Source organism: Puma concolor, chromosome B3 (assembly GCF_028749965.1).
Source record: "Puma concolor isolate L17-30 chromosome B3, mPumCon1.1.hap2, whole genome shotgun sequence".
NCBI classification, from domain to species: domain Eukaryota; kingdom Metazoa; phylum Chordata; class Mammalia; order Carnivora; family Felidae; genus Puma; species Puma concolor.
This window is the reverse complement of record NC_141672.1, coordinates 109,642,657-109,659,432: the sequence shown is the minus strand read 5'-3', so window position 1 is coordinate 109,659,432 and position 16,776 is coordinate 109,642,657. Positions and strand designations below refer to the sequence as shown.

The 16,776-nt window shown below is 38.0% G+C and overlaps 1 protein-coding gene across 6 annotated transcripts in view; it reads left to right on the top strand.

The window, feature by feature from the left end:
* Positions 1–16,776, top strand: part of DENND4A (DENN domain containing 4A) — a 133,931-nt gene that overhangs the window by 92,012 nt on the left and 25,143 nt on the right. For 2 of the 6 annotated variants that reach the window (XM_025919844.2, XM_086710979.1), the window contains exons 16-23: positions 2,930–3,065; positions 3,428–3,634; positions 3,999–4,127; positions 4,388–4,529; positions 4,932–5,060; positions 7,462–7,578; positions 8,426–8,557; positions 12,885–13,984. In XM_025919844.2, coding sequence (XP_025775629.1) covers positions 2,930–3,065; positions 3,428–3,634; positions 3,999–4,127; positions 4,388–4,529; positions 4,932–5,060; positions 7,462–7,578; positions 8,426–8,557; positions 12,885–13,984 — 2,092 coding nt within the window. Of the gene's footprint in view, positions 1–2,929; positions 3,066–3,427; positions 3,635–3,998; positions 4,128–4,387; positions 4,530–4,928; positions 5,061–7,461; positions 7,579–8,425; positions 8,558–12,884; positions 13,985–16,776 lie in introns of all 6 variants that reach the window. The other 4 variants (XM_086710980.1, XM_086710978.1, XM_086710982.1 and 1 more) reach the window with 2 other exon arrangements.

Genomic DNA, 16,776 nt, shown 5'->3' with positions numbered 1-16,776 from the left:
CATATTGATTAATGTAATCTGTTTACAAAAATTGATATAGAGTCAATATTTGTGGCCTTGATTTTGACGATATAATTTTTCAGGCTATTAATTTTTTTGTGAGTTTTTCTTTTAAGCTGTGGAAATTCAGAACTATTGGGAATTGATCGTTGTTAATTCAGGAAGTTTGTTCAGACACTGTGCTGAGTGCTTGGGACATAGACTTGAATGATACATTGTTTACTGCTTTCAAGTCTAGTGGAAAAGAGAGGAAAGTTCTAAGATAGGGTTATGATAGAGTTAGATATATTATAATCTATGTATCTAGATGTATATTATGTGCATGCACTTGTTATCTACTAGAGGTGGTTTCTAGTATGCATTTATTTTTACTTAGAATGGTATTTCCTTCTAATAAATAGTATGTATGTATGTATTTATTTATTTATATTTTTGAGAGAGAGCATGCAAGTGAGTGAGGGGGAGAGAGAGAATCCCACGAGGGGCAGAGTGAGAGGAAGAGAGAATGTGGAGCCAAAAGCGGGCTCGAACTCACCCGATGCAGGAGCTTGAACCCACAAACCGTGAGATCATGAACTGAGCCAAAGTCAGATGCTTAACTGACCTGGCCACCCAGGCACCCCTATTTATTTATTCTTTAACATTTAAAAAAATTTTTTTTAATTTTTTATGTTTATTTATTTTTGAGAGACAGAGCATGAGCAGGGGCAGGGCAGAGAGAGAGGGAGACACAGAATCCAAAGCAGGCTCCAGGCTCTGAGCTGTCAGCACGAAGTCTGACGCGGGGCTCCAACCCACAAACCATGAGATCAAGACCAGAGCCAAAGTCGGAAGCTTAACTGACTAAGCCACCCAGGTGCCCCTATTTATTTATTTTGAGAGAGAGAGAGTTGGGGAGGGACAGAGAGAGAGAAAGAGAGAGAATCCCAAGCAGGCTCTGAGCTGCCAGTGCAGAGCCTAACTCGGGGCTCAATCTCAGGAACACTGAGAACATGACCTGAGCTGAAATTAAGTGTCAGTCACTTAACCGATTGAACCATCCAGGTGCCCCTAAACTGATATTTCATTTTATTTATTTATTTATTTTTAATTTTTTTTTTTTAATGTTTGTTTATTTTTGAGACAGAGCGATACAGAGCATGAACGGAGGGGAGGGTCAGAGAGAGGGAGACACAGAATCTGAAACAGGCTCCAGGCTCCGAGCTGCCAGCACAGAGCCTGACGTGGGGCTCGAACTCACAGACCGTGAGATCATGACCTGAGCCGAAGTCGGACGCTTAACCGACTGAGCCACCCAGGCGCCCCTGATATTTCGTTTTAGATAATAAATGATTTCTTTCTCCAATAATATTTTCTTACTTTAAAGCCATTTCACATCTATCACTCATTAGGTCATAGTTCATTTTCATTGAAAAAGGATTTTTCAGAACATCCTTATTTGTAACTCGGATTAAATTCTTCCTTTTACAGACACAAAAGTGGTGCAACAGGTGTTTGTGAATGTCAGTTAATTCATAGGCCACTTGGCTTCTGCCCTTACTTTTTGTCTATTGATGATGTTGCTCAGATCACTTTTTAAAATTCTGCCTTTTGTCAAAGGTGTTCAAAATCTCTCTCCTAATTTCTTTCTCACCTTTTTTTTTTTTTTCTTTCTAAACAAGATCTCATTTCTTTGATCCCTTTGGTACATTATACTGCTAAGACTTTTGTGGGGAGACATGTTTCACTAATAAAGTTTTGTTTTTTTTATGATTTGCTTTTAACTTTTTCAAAATTTAACTTTTAGATTTACTTTAATAAAAAATTGCTTAGCTTGGAAAGTTTCTATTTTTTAAAGAGTCTAAGTCACTCTTTGAATTGAGACTAACAATATAATTCTGGTGTAATCATACCAATCATTGGAAAAACAACTTAAATGTCTTTAATGAGTACAGTGGGTCCTCTTAGTGAGAGGTGACTCATATTCTTACATTGTCTGTGTAAAATGATAAGGTAGTAAGCAAGTTTCCATAAGACACACAGAATGGTCTCATTATCACACATGTACATACAATGAATTTTTTAAGGGGCATAGTTTTCCTGAACTTCTTTGCTAATTTATTCCTACTTAACATTCAATATTTATCAATATTTTTTCATTTTACTGAATTTGCCTATAGTAATGTATAATAGATATAGTTTACTATCTTTTATTATAACTGGTTTTCTCAGTTAATTGAAACTATTTGTATGCCCTTAGGAAGATTTTAAAGTAGGTTCATTGTGATGCTCAGGGGCTTCTTCTATTCTTTTCAAAAGCATGTCTTTTTCCTAGCTGCTGCTACCTTTTAAATTCCCAAAATACTTTGCTCTAGCACCCACATTAGGCCCACCTCCTCGTAGAGCCACTCATTCTAATCTTTTCTTCTTTTCCAACCTCTTCAATTTTCTTTCTCATAAATGAGGGCCTAAACCTACTTAACTAACGTGATAAACCAATTCATAATAATATGTTTGTCCTGGAGCACTAATATGTTATTTGTATCTTTTTAAGGGGACAGTTCAACAATAATATTTTAATCTAAAGCAGTGATTTTAATGACTGTCCTGTCTGAAAGCGTATTGATTTGGTGGACCTTTTACCATCATATTATCTGATATGTTTGCTGTGTATCTACATGAATACTAACTTACAAAGCTTGCTTGATTTACTTTAGGGTTTGATGTCAAGTTCAACAAAATTTAAATATATTTTGCTTTTTTAGCTCTAAAATATATACTTGAGTTTGTGTTTGACTATTACAAGGCAACATTAGCATGAATATTTGTTAAGTATATATCATTGTCTGATGGAGAAAAATAGTTGAAATATTGGTCAGAATATTTTTTAGATTGTAACCAGTATGATCATCTATGTGTGCTTGAGATTTTTTTTTCTTTTCAAAAACAGCTATAATGGATTTCCAGTTCTTAGAAACAATTTATTTGAGAGACCTGAAGGATTTCTACAAACACGAAAGAACAAATTGCCTTCAAAATCAAGTAGTCCTAGTAGCCCTTCTCCCATGTTCAGAAGAACAAAACAGGTACTTTGACAATTTTGCGCTTTTCATATATTCAAGTATTAGAACGAAATTAATGTGATACTCTTTCTTAATATATTTTACTGCCCCATATATATGAGTAGGTTATCATGCTCTGCAAGGCGTCCTGAATTCATAGTAATGTGACTTCAAAACATTAACTAATTTTCCTATCTTAGAATTTTATTTTACACATCTTATAATACACATTCAAGCAGAGGCTTGACTATATAGTAATTACAGACAGATTTTGTGAGCGAAATATTATAAAAACATATGACCTGCCCTTATTCAGCATTCAGTTAATAAATAAGAATACTTAAATGTGTATATTTATTAATGAGATCCTTGCATTGTTTTTCTAGGAAATTAAATCAGCCCATAAAATTGCCAAGAAGTATTCTTCTATTCCCCAAATGTGGTCTAGGTGTCTACTGCGTCACTGTTACGGACTATGGTTTATTTGTCTGCCAGCTTATGTGAAAGTATGTCATTCAAAAGTCAGGGCCCTGAAAACAGCATATGATGTGCTTAAAAAAATGCAGTCAAAGAAGATGGATCCCCCTGATGAGGTAACAGTTTTTTTCAAATGCATTTTAGGGGCACCTGAGTGGCTGAGTTGGTTAACCATCCAACTGCAGCTCAGGCCGCGATCTCACGGTTGGTGAGCCGCGATCTCACGGCTACGAGTCCTGTAGCAGGTTCTGTGCTGACAGTGCAGAGCCTACCTGGGATTCTCTCTTTCTCTGTCTCTCAAAATAAATAAATAAACTTAAAAAAAGTAATAAATGTATTTTAAACATGTTTTTTAACGCATTATTTTAAAAACGGGAAAAACAATAGCAACTGTAAGAAATGAAATAAAAAGCATTACTTTATTTTGGATTTATGTTCATGCGTACTTTGTTTCTGTACACTATGCGTTTTGTGTTTCAGGTGTGCTACCGCATTCTCATGCAGCTCTGTGGACAGTATGATCAGCCCGTGCTTGCAGTTCGAGTGCTTTTCGAAATGCAGAAAGCTGGTATTGACCCCAATGCCATTACTTATGGTTATTATAATAAGGTAATTACTTTGATTTAGTGGAGAAAAAGTATAACTTTTGTGATTATACAACCTTAATTTATTGGCAGAAATCATTGATTCAGGCCTTGTTTGGCATTAATTTTGGAGTACTAAAGTATATTTTTTAAACCAGATAAGATTTTTTATTCTATTTTGTGTTATACAATCTGTTTAGATCTTCTTTAGCTTAACTATAAAGCCAATGTACACTCACTTATCAATATTATTTTACTAATTATTTTATTTTGTTGAATGCATAGGCTGTTCTGGAAAGTACTTGGCCCTCAAGAAGTCGTAGTGGCTATTTTCTTTGGACAAAAGTAAGAAACGTTGTTTTAGGAGTAGCACAGTTCAAAAGAGCTTTAAAGAAACACGCACACTTATCACAAACAACTCTCTCAGGTAATTAAAGGTTCTTAAAGGATGTATATGTTTTACTTTAAAAAAAAATTCATTGACTAGTTACACTTTACATTTCTTTAGAAATTTTACATAGTTTCAAAATATTTAATGTTTTCTAGTTTTTATTGCCATTAAGCAAATTCTAATATTAGAGTATTTTCCCCTTTGAAAAACACCAAATTTCACTTTTTCCTGGAACTGTTAAATTATGAAGCTCTGGTGATCTTGCTTTAGTGTTCAGTAATAATTCACAATAGTTATAGTTGGTATAGTTGTGTTTTGCTAATTATGTGGCACATTTCGTGTTCAGTATTAGTGGATTATAAGCTTGAGCAACAACTAATGTGTATTTTTGGTATCTCCCTGAGTAGTAAAATGCTGTCACATTGTGTTCTTAAGCAGATGGCAGTGACCTGGATGCTATTAGTCATGGCAGCATGGATAGTGGTCATGGGACACAAACTGTGGAGCAGGCACCTTTTAATACGGGTTTAATCAAAGTATATGCTACTGATGATAGATCTAGTACAGGTTTGTGTGTGCTTATGTATACATTTATTACAGTACATTTTACAAACTAGATTTGCTCGTCTGTCTTTTTTAGATTTTAATTTTCAATGATGTATTTAACTGTCACTTTTTAATTTTATATGATAGGCATTTGGTTTGATACTGTGTTTAATAAGTACATGCTGTTTTATTCATTCTTTATTTGAATAGAAATAAAAGTGTGAGAGTTTATTCAAGTATTTAGCCGATGATAATCCAATTAACTCTGGATAGCACACAGATATCTTTATCATGTAATTTTTTAAGGATAAATTCTTCCTTGTAATTGTGAAAATGTTATTAGAGGTTTTTTAAAAGAGAAACTTTATAGCCCTGATCTGAGTTAATAGTACATATCAATATCAACTTCCTGGTTTTAACAGTGTATTATATTTCATGTCAGATAGTATCATTGAGAGAAGCTGGGTAAACAGTACACAGGAACTCTCTGTACTGTATTATTTTGCCAGCTTCTTGTGAGTCTTCTACTATAGTAAAATAAAAAGGCATTATAAAAAACTTTTCAAATATATATAAAGCTTGTAGTCTTCTAGCACTGAAGATGCCATTAATTTCATTAAAATATCAGATTTGTACATAATCTTCCTCTGAGAATTAAAACTGACACACTGAAATATGTTGAATAATTGTACATTTAAAAAAGATACATGACTTTTGTGCATAGTGTAAGAGCCACCTCTTAACAGACAGAAATTTTAAATTAAAAATCTGAGCATTAATAACAAAATATGAAGGCTTCTTTCTCTACATATGGTAGCATTATTTTGGTCTGTCTCCTTTTATGCCTACTTTTAAGAGTAATGAATGTAAGCAAATTGTGTTGCAGTGTAATTTTCATAGTTGTTCTTACTTGGCTGGTTTTATATTTTGATCATGCGATATGAATTAATCCGGGTTATAGTAGTCATCTTCAGGCATTCTCTCTTAAAAATGAAGAAATCAATTTTATTTTTTAGTTTTATTTGTATTTCAGTAATTTCTACACCCCACGTGGGGCTCAAACTCACAACCCTAAGGTCAAGAGTCGCACCTTCTTCTGACTGAGCCGACCAGACGCCCCTCTATCTTTTGTTTTTAAGTGTGGCTTTTGAAAAGTTTATTTTAAAGCATTGCAGAATCTAACAAAAGCATGAATTTCCATCATGATCATCTTCATATTTTTAAATTTGTATTTTCTGTGGAAATGGAGCCAAAAGTTTGATTAGAAAAAAAAAAAAACCTCAAAATTATAATTTTAAAGTAAATACCTAGTGATACTTAATACAGTTTCTTTACACAGTTCTTTATAGGTTTATAAAACCGTTCAATATATAGCCTCTCTCATATAGTCATAACTGCTTTGTGTGTTATAAATCTGGAGACTTGAAATCCAAACCAAAAGGTTGAGTGGTTTGCTTAAAATCGTGTCTCCTGGGGCGCCTGGGTGGCGCAGTCGGTTAAGCGTCCGACTTCAGCCAGGTCACGATCTCACGGTCCGTGAGTTCGAGCCCCACGTCAGGCTCTGGGCTGATGGCTCAGAGCCTGGAGCCTGTTTCCGATTCTGTGTCTCCCTCTCTCTCTGCCCCTCCCCCGTTCATGCTCTGTCTCTCTCTGTCCCAAAAATAAATAAACGTTGAAAAAAAAATTTTTTTTAAAAAAAAAAAGAAAAAAAAATCGTGTCTCCTAAGATGGAGAAGTGGGATTTAAAACCTTGTATTTTGATGCTAATCTAGTGAAAACAATTTGCTGAAAACTACAGAGGACTTCTTGAACAGCAATGTATTAGAAGTTTTCTTCTATCAGTGCAGGGTTTGCTTTTCTTAACAGTGACACATTTTTTTCTCATTCCCATGTATCTGTACTCAAGTGCAATTCACTAATTATTCCGTTGAACTTGCAGAAAAATAATTACCTATCAATAAATTTAAATAAACCCAAACCTAAATGATTTTTGGGTAGAATCATTTATACATTTGGCTTCAGTGATCTGCGTGTGAATGTTCTGTCAGGAATTCCCTGCAGATTTTTCTTCTCCATTGCTTAGCTGGAACTTAGACTTTAACCTGGAAAGGTCATGGGCTTAAAGAACATCTGGATAGTCTGTACCTTTAGGATCCCGGACAGTAGTGTGAATGTAGATAGTCTCTTTTGACTGCAGTGTGGAGCCAGAAATGTTACTTTGCGATCATCCCTTTCTTGCATTAGTAGAGATGGAGGAGGGGGGCTGACAAAATAATGCTTTCAATTGTAAGTTATCCAGAAAATTTCTCATCAGTAAGTCTAAACACTAGTGTGTTGCTCCTAAATCCAGTTGTTCTCACTAAAGAAGCTTATGATAAACAGCAGAGGGTTTTTGTTTCTTTTTTTTTTCTCTTTTTCCTAGGTGGCCAGTCTGATCTTGGGTATAATTCATTATCTAAGGATGAAGTTAGAAGAGGGGATATATCTACTGAAGAAATTCAAGAAGAAAAAGATAAGAAAGGGAGTGATTCTAGTTCCCGTAGGTATTATTTAAGTTGATATTGTATAAATTTGTGCACGTCTATTAACAGAAAACACAAGTGGCTTCAAGTATAAAAGTACTAATTTTATTTTCCAAGTTCCCATTATAACTCCTCTTTCCTCACATTACAGGCTCTCTTCACCACCTAATGTTCCAACACACAAATACTTTATGTGTAAAGTGTCTCATCTCAGTGGCACAACACTCTCCAATCAAATTCTCTTCTCGTAGTACAAATATATATATTTCTTCAAACAGTGGCTCTTTTCTAAGGTTTAACAATATTTTTATGTAATGCTTTGTTAATGGTCTGTGACTTCTATTTTTCCCCTTTGCCCACCTCCATCAAAAGCAGTGTTTCACAACCAAAAAGAAATACAAAATGTGTGGACCTCACACATGACCAGTACTTAGTAATTTGATACACGTCTTGAGGCCTCAAATAACTGGAATCATTTACTTGTGATTGACAAATAGATGTAGAGGTGTTTGGTATTTTCTAATCACCTATTTTAAGATAGAAATATTTAGGGGGTGCCTGGGTGGCTTAGTCGGTCGGGTGTCTGACTTTGGCTCATGTCATGATCTCACAGTTCGTGAGTTCGAGCCCCGCGTCGGGCTCTGTGCTGACAGCTCAGAGCCTGCAACCTGTTTCAGATTCTGTGTCTCCCTCTCTCTGCTCCTTCCCCACTCATGCTCTGTCTCTGTCTCTCTCAAAAATAAATAAATATTTTAAAAAAATTTTTTTAAAGATAGAAATATTTAGAACTGAAAGCTTCTTCTCTTTATGCCTTCTATGAAGTACATAGCTTTTATCTTAATGATTTCATTTTAATCTTTACAGTATCAGAGAGCGAGAGTGCAAAAGGAAGTGCTGATTGTCTTCCTGAGCTTAATTATCAAAGTTCTTCCAGTATAGTTCGCCCCAGTGGCACCAGTGACAATGGTGCTGATAAAATATCAGAAGAAGGCTCTGGTAAGTTGAACAGTACACATCTTTTGAGTTTGGAATGATGGACTTTCTGGAAGGGGGAAGTGGGAGCAAGTGAGATGATCCATCTGAGGATACCTTACACTTACCAGTTTTTAGATGAAGCATATAGTTCTTTTTGTTGTTGTTGTTTTAAGTTTATTTATTTATGTTGAGAGTGAGAGAGTGAGCACGAGCGGGAAAGGGGCAGAAAGGGAGAGAGAGGATCCCAAGCAGGCTCCGAGCTGTCATTGCAGAGCCTGACATGAGGCTTGATCCCACAAACCATGAGATCATGACCTGAACCGAAATTGGGAGTCGGACACTTAATTGAGCCATCCAGGAGCCCCTGAAGCCTATAGTTCTTTAATCTTCATTATTGTCCCTGTTTTCTCAGAAGCAAGAGGATAGTCTTCCAGATAGTTTAGATAATAATACCTAATATTTTTTTTCTTTTCAGAGTACTTTTTACATATTATTTTGTATTTGTTAATAGAACAATGCTTAGATTAAGGAGAGAGGATATAAGCGCTCTTTTTTTTTTTTTTTTTTTTATTTTTTATTTTTGGGACAGAGAGAGACAGAGCATGAAGGGGGGAGGGGCAGAGAGAGAGGGAGACACAGAATCGGAAACAGGCTCCAGGCTCCGAGCCATCAGCCCAGAGCCTGACGCGGGGCTCGAACTCACGGACCGCGAGATCGTGACCTGGCTGAAGTCGGACGCTTAACCGACTGCGCCACCCAGGCGCCCCATAAGCGCTCTTTTATAGATGAGAAGACTAAGGCATATTCTGACTGTTGACAGGTCACATAAGTTATCACCTAATTAATGGAAAAGAGTGTTTAGGATTTGGGATAATATTTGGTCTCACAAATTTTCATCAAATCATTTTTGGGGGAGGGGCGCCTGGGTGGCTCAGTCGGTTAAGCGTCCCACTTCAGCTCAGGTCATGATCTCACAGTCTGTGAGTTCGAGCCCTGCAACGGGCTCAGTGCTGACAGCTCGGAGCCTGGAGCCTACTTCAGATTCTGTGTCTCCCTGCCCCTGTCTGCCCCTCCCCTGCTTGTGCTCTGTCTCTCTCTGTCTCTCAATAATAAATAGTTGTTAAAAAATTTTTTTAAAAAACAAAACATGTACTGTCTCTCAACAGAAAAAGTTTGCAGCGCCCCCTGCTCCAGCTATCAAAAAAAAAGTTAAATGATCTATAGCCATCTTACTTTGCATTTCTTTATTAGATAATTATTAAAACTAAAATGTTAACATTTGTTTCATTGGCATTGTGGAATTGCCTCACCACCATTTTGTCCCTCCTAGTCATTGTCTAATTATAACTCTTAATACCTTGCCTTTGGTAGTCTTTGCTCTGTAGTTCTCCCATTACTATCTATTCATGCTTGCCTTTTTCTAAGATCTGCTTTTATGACCTTCCTGTTTTAATATGATTGTAAACCATCCTTTGATCCTGACATTTTGTCAAAGTAATCAGCAGCTGACTCATCGTCTGACTTCTGTCTTTGCTGAACAAGTCAGGTTTTAAAAGCCTATGATAGGACCACCAGCCACATCTATCTCCTTTTATCAGGAGAGCAAAAACTTTTCCAGAAACCCTCAAAAACTGCTGCTTTAACATTACTGGCCAGAATTATGTCACAGAACTGCCTGGTCCAAGGAAGTTACGTAGTTTGTGGCTCTGTGTCAGAGGCATGAAGCATCCAGCATAGTCTGGTGGACCTTAGCATTTATATGAACCAAGGATTGGACTAATTTAACTGTAAGTAGCCAGATAGTATTTTAGGCCTTGCAGGTCACACACAGTTCTGTCACCTAATCTTCTTTGTGGGTGTGTGATTTTTACAACCTTTTAAAAATCTAAAAACCAGGGGTGCCTGCGTGACTGAGTTTGTTAAGCATTCTACTCTTGATATCGACTCAGGTCATGATCTCACGGAGATGGGATTGAGTTCCCCGCCAGGCTCTATGCTGAGCTTGGATCCTGCTTGGGATTACCTCTTTCCCTGTCTCTCTGCCCTTCCCCCATGTGTTTCTCTCTCTCTCTCTCTCTCTCTCTCTTAAAAATAAACTTAAGAAAAATGAAAAAACCAGGGGTGCCTGTACAAAAACAGTCAACAGGCCAGATTTGGCTCAGAAGCATAGTTTGCCCTCCCCTGGTATAATTTGATAACCAGCTTTATTTGCCTTCAGGCTGTAGCATGGTTCTGACTTTGCAAGGGAACCCTTACACAGCTATTTAAATGCAATCCCAGAGTACTGTCTTTGGGTTGTAAAATTCCTTCAGGTCGGGGTGCCTGGGTGGCTCTGTCGGTTAGGCGTCCAACTAAGGTCACGATCTTGCGGTTTGTGAGTTCGAGCCCCGCGTCGGGCTCTGTGCTGACAGCTCAGAGCCTGGAGCCTGGTTCAGATTCTGTATCTCCCTCTCTCTCTGCCCCTCCCCTGCTCGTGCTCTGTCTCTCTCTGTCTCTCAATAATAAATAAACGTTTAAAAAAGAATTCCTCCAGGTCTTTGATAATATATAATCTGTCAAGCAGGAGATTTCTCAGAATATTAAAAAAAAGCATATTTTTTATTTTTTATGTCTTAATCATAAGGTGATATAGAAGCAAAGAATAAATTTTACCTTTCTGTTATGCTATTTTCCTTGTTAATGATATATGCTTATTATATTATTACTTGTTATATTATTACTTTTATCTCCTATTCTGTTAAATGAATACATCACATGGCAAGAAAAAGGCACATTTTTAATAATTGCCTGGTGATAGCACACTAATTCTGTTGGATAAACATATAAAAAGAATAGTTAACAATACCATACCTAGGCTAATGCTTTAGAGAAGACTCCCACATAATTAGAACAGTTAAGGTGATCAGAAATCTAAATGTCTGCTTTCAGCCTTGGTATCTAAGTAATTTGGCAAAAAGTAGTGAAAAGTGTTTCTGAGTAGAAAGTAGCCATTCACATTTGACTGTTATAAACTTGCAAACCATATGTAAAACAAAGGTAAAATTATTTAGCCATATCTATAGTCCTAGGATTTAGAGCTTTTTAAAATAATTTTTACATATGGGGTAAAACTAACATAGCTGCCTTTTATTTGGTTTGGTTTAGCATTTTTTGTTTTTATCATTTTTACAGGCAGAAGTCTTAGAATCTCAAGGTCATCTAGTACAACCATGATTGCGTAACTGTTGCTTAATCAACTTAGTAGAATTAATATAAATTTATTATTAAATATAAGAAAGGTACATTTAAAAAATTTTTTTGAGTGCACACAATGTTACAATAGTTTCAGGTGTACAACATAGTGATTTAGCATCTCTAGACGTATGGTGTGCTCCCCACAGTGGAGCTACTGTGTATCACCGTACGACACTATTACACTGTCACTGGAGGTATTCCCTATGCTGTGCCTTTTATTCCCATGACTTACTTCTTCCATAGTTGAAAGCCTGTATCTCCCACTCCAAGAAAGGTAAATATTAATCTTAATTTATCAGTTTTAAAAAGCAGTACACGCTGGGGTGCCTGGGTGGCTCAATCAGTTGAGCATCGGCCTTGGGCTCAGGTCATGATCTCATAGTTTGTGAGTTCAGGCCCCATGTCAGGCTTTGTGCTGACAGCTCAGAGCCTGGTGCCTGCTTCAGATTCTTTGTCTCCCTCTCTCTCTGCTCCTCCCTCACTCACACTCTATCTCTGTCTCTCAAATATGAATAAACGTTAAAAAAAATTTAGGGGTGCCTGGGTGGCTCGGTCAATTGGGCATCCAACTTCGGCTCAGTTCATCATCTCACCACTCGTGAATTTGAGCCCCACATCGGGCTCTGTGCTGACAGCTCAGAGCCTGGAGCCTGCTTCCGATTCTGTGTCTCCCCGTCTCTCTTGCCCCTCTCCTGCTCATGCTCTGTCTCTTTCTCTCAAATATAAATGTTAAAAAAGATTTTTTTTATTTAAATAAAAATAATTTTAAAAAGCAGTACCTGTTAATGTCTCAGAGCATACCTTTCATAGTCAGTCATGTCTGGACTTGAATCCCACTTCTTTCACTTAAGGGCTGGGTAACTTTGGGCTAGATAATTAATCTCTCTGAGTGTCAGTTTCTTCTCAACCTGTAAGGATGTTGGAATGATTGTAGTAGATAATGCGAGGAAAGTGCCTAGTTATGGTGTCTGTCAAATAAGACGGTACTCAGAGGAAATAATTCAGTGAGTACTTGCTATTATCCCTTTCATTACTTAGTATTTTCAAAATGTAAGCCACCTTACATTTGCACATGACATTTTTCATGGCTAAAAACACTTGACTTGTTTTTCAGAAAGCACATCTGAGCTGCTCTTAATGTCATCCTTTGAGGGTCCAAATGAAACAGGAAAGAGTCAAAGTAGATGCTTCAGGAAAAGACATAAAAGTGACAACGAAGCTGATTTGCAGCAGCGACTCTCCTGGGGAAGCAGAGAGCGCAGTCTTAGCGGAGGAGTACTGGTGGGACTTGTGCTCAGTAGAGTCAACCAGGAAGCAAATCCTGGAGACATGGCCGAAAAACTAGGAGCTGACGCAAAAATACTTTCAAATGTGATCTCAAAAAGCACAAGACCAACTAGTCTTGATATTGGAAAGCCACCTTTGAGATCAAAAAGAGACAGTCTAGAAAAGGAATCTAGTGATGACGATACACCTTTCGATGGTTCCGATTGTTTGGCAGATAAAGTGGATTCTCCCGTTATTTTTGATTTGGAGGACTTAGACAGCGAAACAGATGGGTCAAAAGTGGGATATGTTGCTTCACAAAACCCCAAGAGGATTCAGCGTCTCAGCAGCAGCTTTTCAGTAAAACCCTCTGAAAAAACAGATGTCGCCACGGGATTTGATCCCCTCTCCCTTTTGGTTGCTGAGACTGAACAGCAGCACAAAGGGGAGGAGGAGGAGGATGACGATGACAGCAAAAGCGTTTCAACACCATCCGCTAGGCGTGATTTGGCTGAAGAAATTGTGATGTATATGAATAACATGAGCAGTCCGTTGACGAGCCGCACGCCAAGCATTGATTTACAACGGGCATGTGATGATAAATCAACTGGTAAGAAAAGTCCAACACTGGTCAAGGCGTGCAGAAGATCCAGCTTGCCTCCTCATTCTCCTAGGCCGATGAGACTTACCAAATCTAAAAGTTACACGAAAACTGAGGAGAGACCAAGGGACAGACTCTGGTCTTCTCCGGCCTTCTCACCTACTTGCCCATTTAGGGAAGACTCTCAAGATGCATTAACCCATTCGTCACCTTCATTTAATTTAGATACACTGCTAGTACCTAAACTAGACGTTCTGAGGAACAGTATGTTTACTGCTGGGAAAGGAGTTGCAGAGAAAGCCAGCAAATGGTATTCAAGATTCACCATGTATACCACCTCATCTAAGGTAAGTTCTGTTTGTGTTTTCTACTTTCCCTTTTACCCTCCTCCACCACCAAAAGCCCCTTCCTTGCAAAGATGTCCGTTTTTACCATTCTCCTTAAACACAACTTGACCAAAAAGGAATCTTGGGATGCATAAGGTTTGTAAATATCAGAACCTGAACTTGAATAATAACTTCGAAAGAAAATTCACTAACCAAGGGTTATGTTTTTAGTTCACTTTTGAACGAAAATGATTGTAGCTGGAGTCAAAATTAGTGTTATATGAAAATGCCTACTGAACTTCATTATTTCCTTCAAAATGGGGATTTTTTTTTCAGGTAGTGTCTAGCATGCCTTCAAAATTATCAGCCGACATAGGATTTTTCCTCCTAGTTAGGATGGAGTAGCTTGTGACGGACCCACTACATATCTCTCGAGAGCAAAAAGCTAAAGGAAATATAAAGTATCTGTTTAAAGTCATCAGACATTTGCTAAAGCAACTAGAAAGTACTGGGGCAAGATTGTAGCAAGAAGAGAATAGCAGAGAGGAGACACGCTACAGCTACATTTCCCCTGAGGGCATTTGTTGAATCTGAGCTCAGAACTGGGAGTTGCAAATCCCTTATCAGAGGACTGAGGAGAGGTGAGGGGCCACAGAGCTTTGGGGATCTCGTAAAACTGGAAAGAAAATTAGAGGCTTGTGGGTCCTCAAATAACACCGATTTTTTTCCTTCAAGATATGTTCCAAATACTGATAGTGCATGAGACAGGAGGCTAAAAAGGTAAGCCGAAAGTCTCTGACAAAAAAGAGTTTTCAGCAGTTTCACGGTGTTGGGAATACAGTTGCAAAGAGTCCCTAAGTTCTTAGGGGGCGGGAGTGCAGGCAGGGAGCTTCGATAAGCACACGGAGCCCTTGGTCAGAAGTCCTACAGAGCCATGCTGTTGGCAAACCAGAGGTGGACTACGCCTGACCAGAACTGCACCCCGGGCTTGTCTCAGCTCAGCCTGTGATTAGATGAAGATAATCAGCCTTTATCTAACACATGAAAGAGTGTGCCCTTTCTAGAGGAAAAGCATATCATTAGAGTCCTCATAATTTTCTACATACGATTTTTTATATTCTATCATTTAATGAAAAATCGCTATACCAAGAGATGGGACCGTAACTAAAATACAAAAGAAAAACGGGGAGTGGGAAGAGACCTTCAGGTGGTCCAAATAGTTAACTTAGCAGGAGACTTTTGAAATACTTTTAGTATGTTCAAGAAGATTGAGGAAAAGGTGAAAAACAGCTGCAAAGGTAGACAGTTTCACTGGATAATTATCCATTAAAAAGAATCAAGTATAAATTCTAGAACTGAAAAAGATTTGAAATTAAGAATGCAGTAGTTCAGTAGTTGGACTTAACAGCAGACAAAACACAGAAAAAGAAAGTAGTAAACTAGATGGAAACTCAGTAAAAAATATCCACCCTGAAGCACAGACGGGAAAGCAAATGGAAAATACAAAAGCAGAGGTGGGATTTAGTGACAATGCCTAACACTGATGTAACTGAGTTCCAAAAGAAGAAAGAATGAGATGGAAGGAACATTTGAAAAGTGAATTGCCAGAGATTTTCCCGAAGTGACTAAAGATGGCAACTCACATATTTAGAAGATCTACAAATGTCAAGCAGAATAAATGCAAAGAAAACCATACTTAGGCATCTCCTGTTAAAATAGATGGGAATGGAATACAAAGAGGAAATCATAGAAGGAGCCAGGGACAAGAGCTGTCTTACCTTCAAATGGAACAACAGTAAGAAACCGACACTTGTCTTCTGAACAGAAACTTTGATGTCCGGAGATCCTGGAAAGACCCCTTTAGAGCGCTGAGAGAAAACTGTCACCCTGTTTTCCTACACCCAGCAAATATCATCTCTAAAAATTAGGGTGAGAGTCCCAGTTCCACTGTGGTAATTTAAGGCCACCAAAGCCCATCCCTCCCCCTGAATATAACTAAAATCTCCACACAAAACACAAAAAACAACTAAGAATTCTGAAAAAGCAGGCAGGTTGTGGGGAGGGACCCAGACAGAGGTGAATTCCCCATTTTCTTTTCTCCTGCATCTTCACCCCAAGAGCAGGTCCAGTCACTGTGTGGCATGACAGCCCTGGCAGCTGAGACTTCAAGAGAAACCCCACAGTTCCTGGGCAGAGGAACCAGAGAAGGGGGGCAACTGTGAGCTGGAGAGTTTGAGGGGAATCTGAGAGAAGGGAATTCCCAGATTCCGTGAATGCCCCAAACAAGAGTCCCTTGAGCGACACGTGCATGGGATAAATGCAAACCAGCAGAGACGAAGCTTAGAGGACTAAACTAAGAATTAAGTCACTGCCTATAAAAATTGAAACACAAATTATAATCAGAACATAACTTTATTGCCAGCCTGCTGTAGCAAAAGCATGTGTTCTCCAAGAGATTATAACAGTACCCAGACTCCAAAATACAACGTTCATGGTATCCAAAATAAAATCCAGAATTGCTTGATAGGTAAAGAACCAGGAAAATGTGACCCAGTTCTCAAGGGAAAGACAACCCTGAGATGACCCAGATGTTGAAATTATCCAACTGAAACTCTAAAGTAGGTATTATAACCAGGTTTCCTGAGGTTAAAGAAAAACACATTTGGATAAATGAAAAGGAATTCTCAGCAAGAAATAGAAACTATTTTTGAAAAACACAATGTATAACTAAAAAAAAAAAAAGCCTGAAATAAACTCATTGGATGGGCTCAGCAGAATGGAGAGGGTAGAGGAAAGAGCCTCAGAGACTTGTG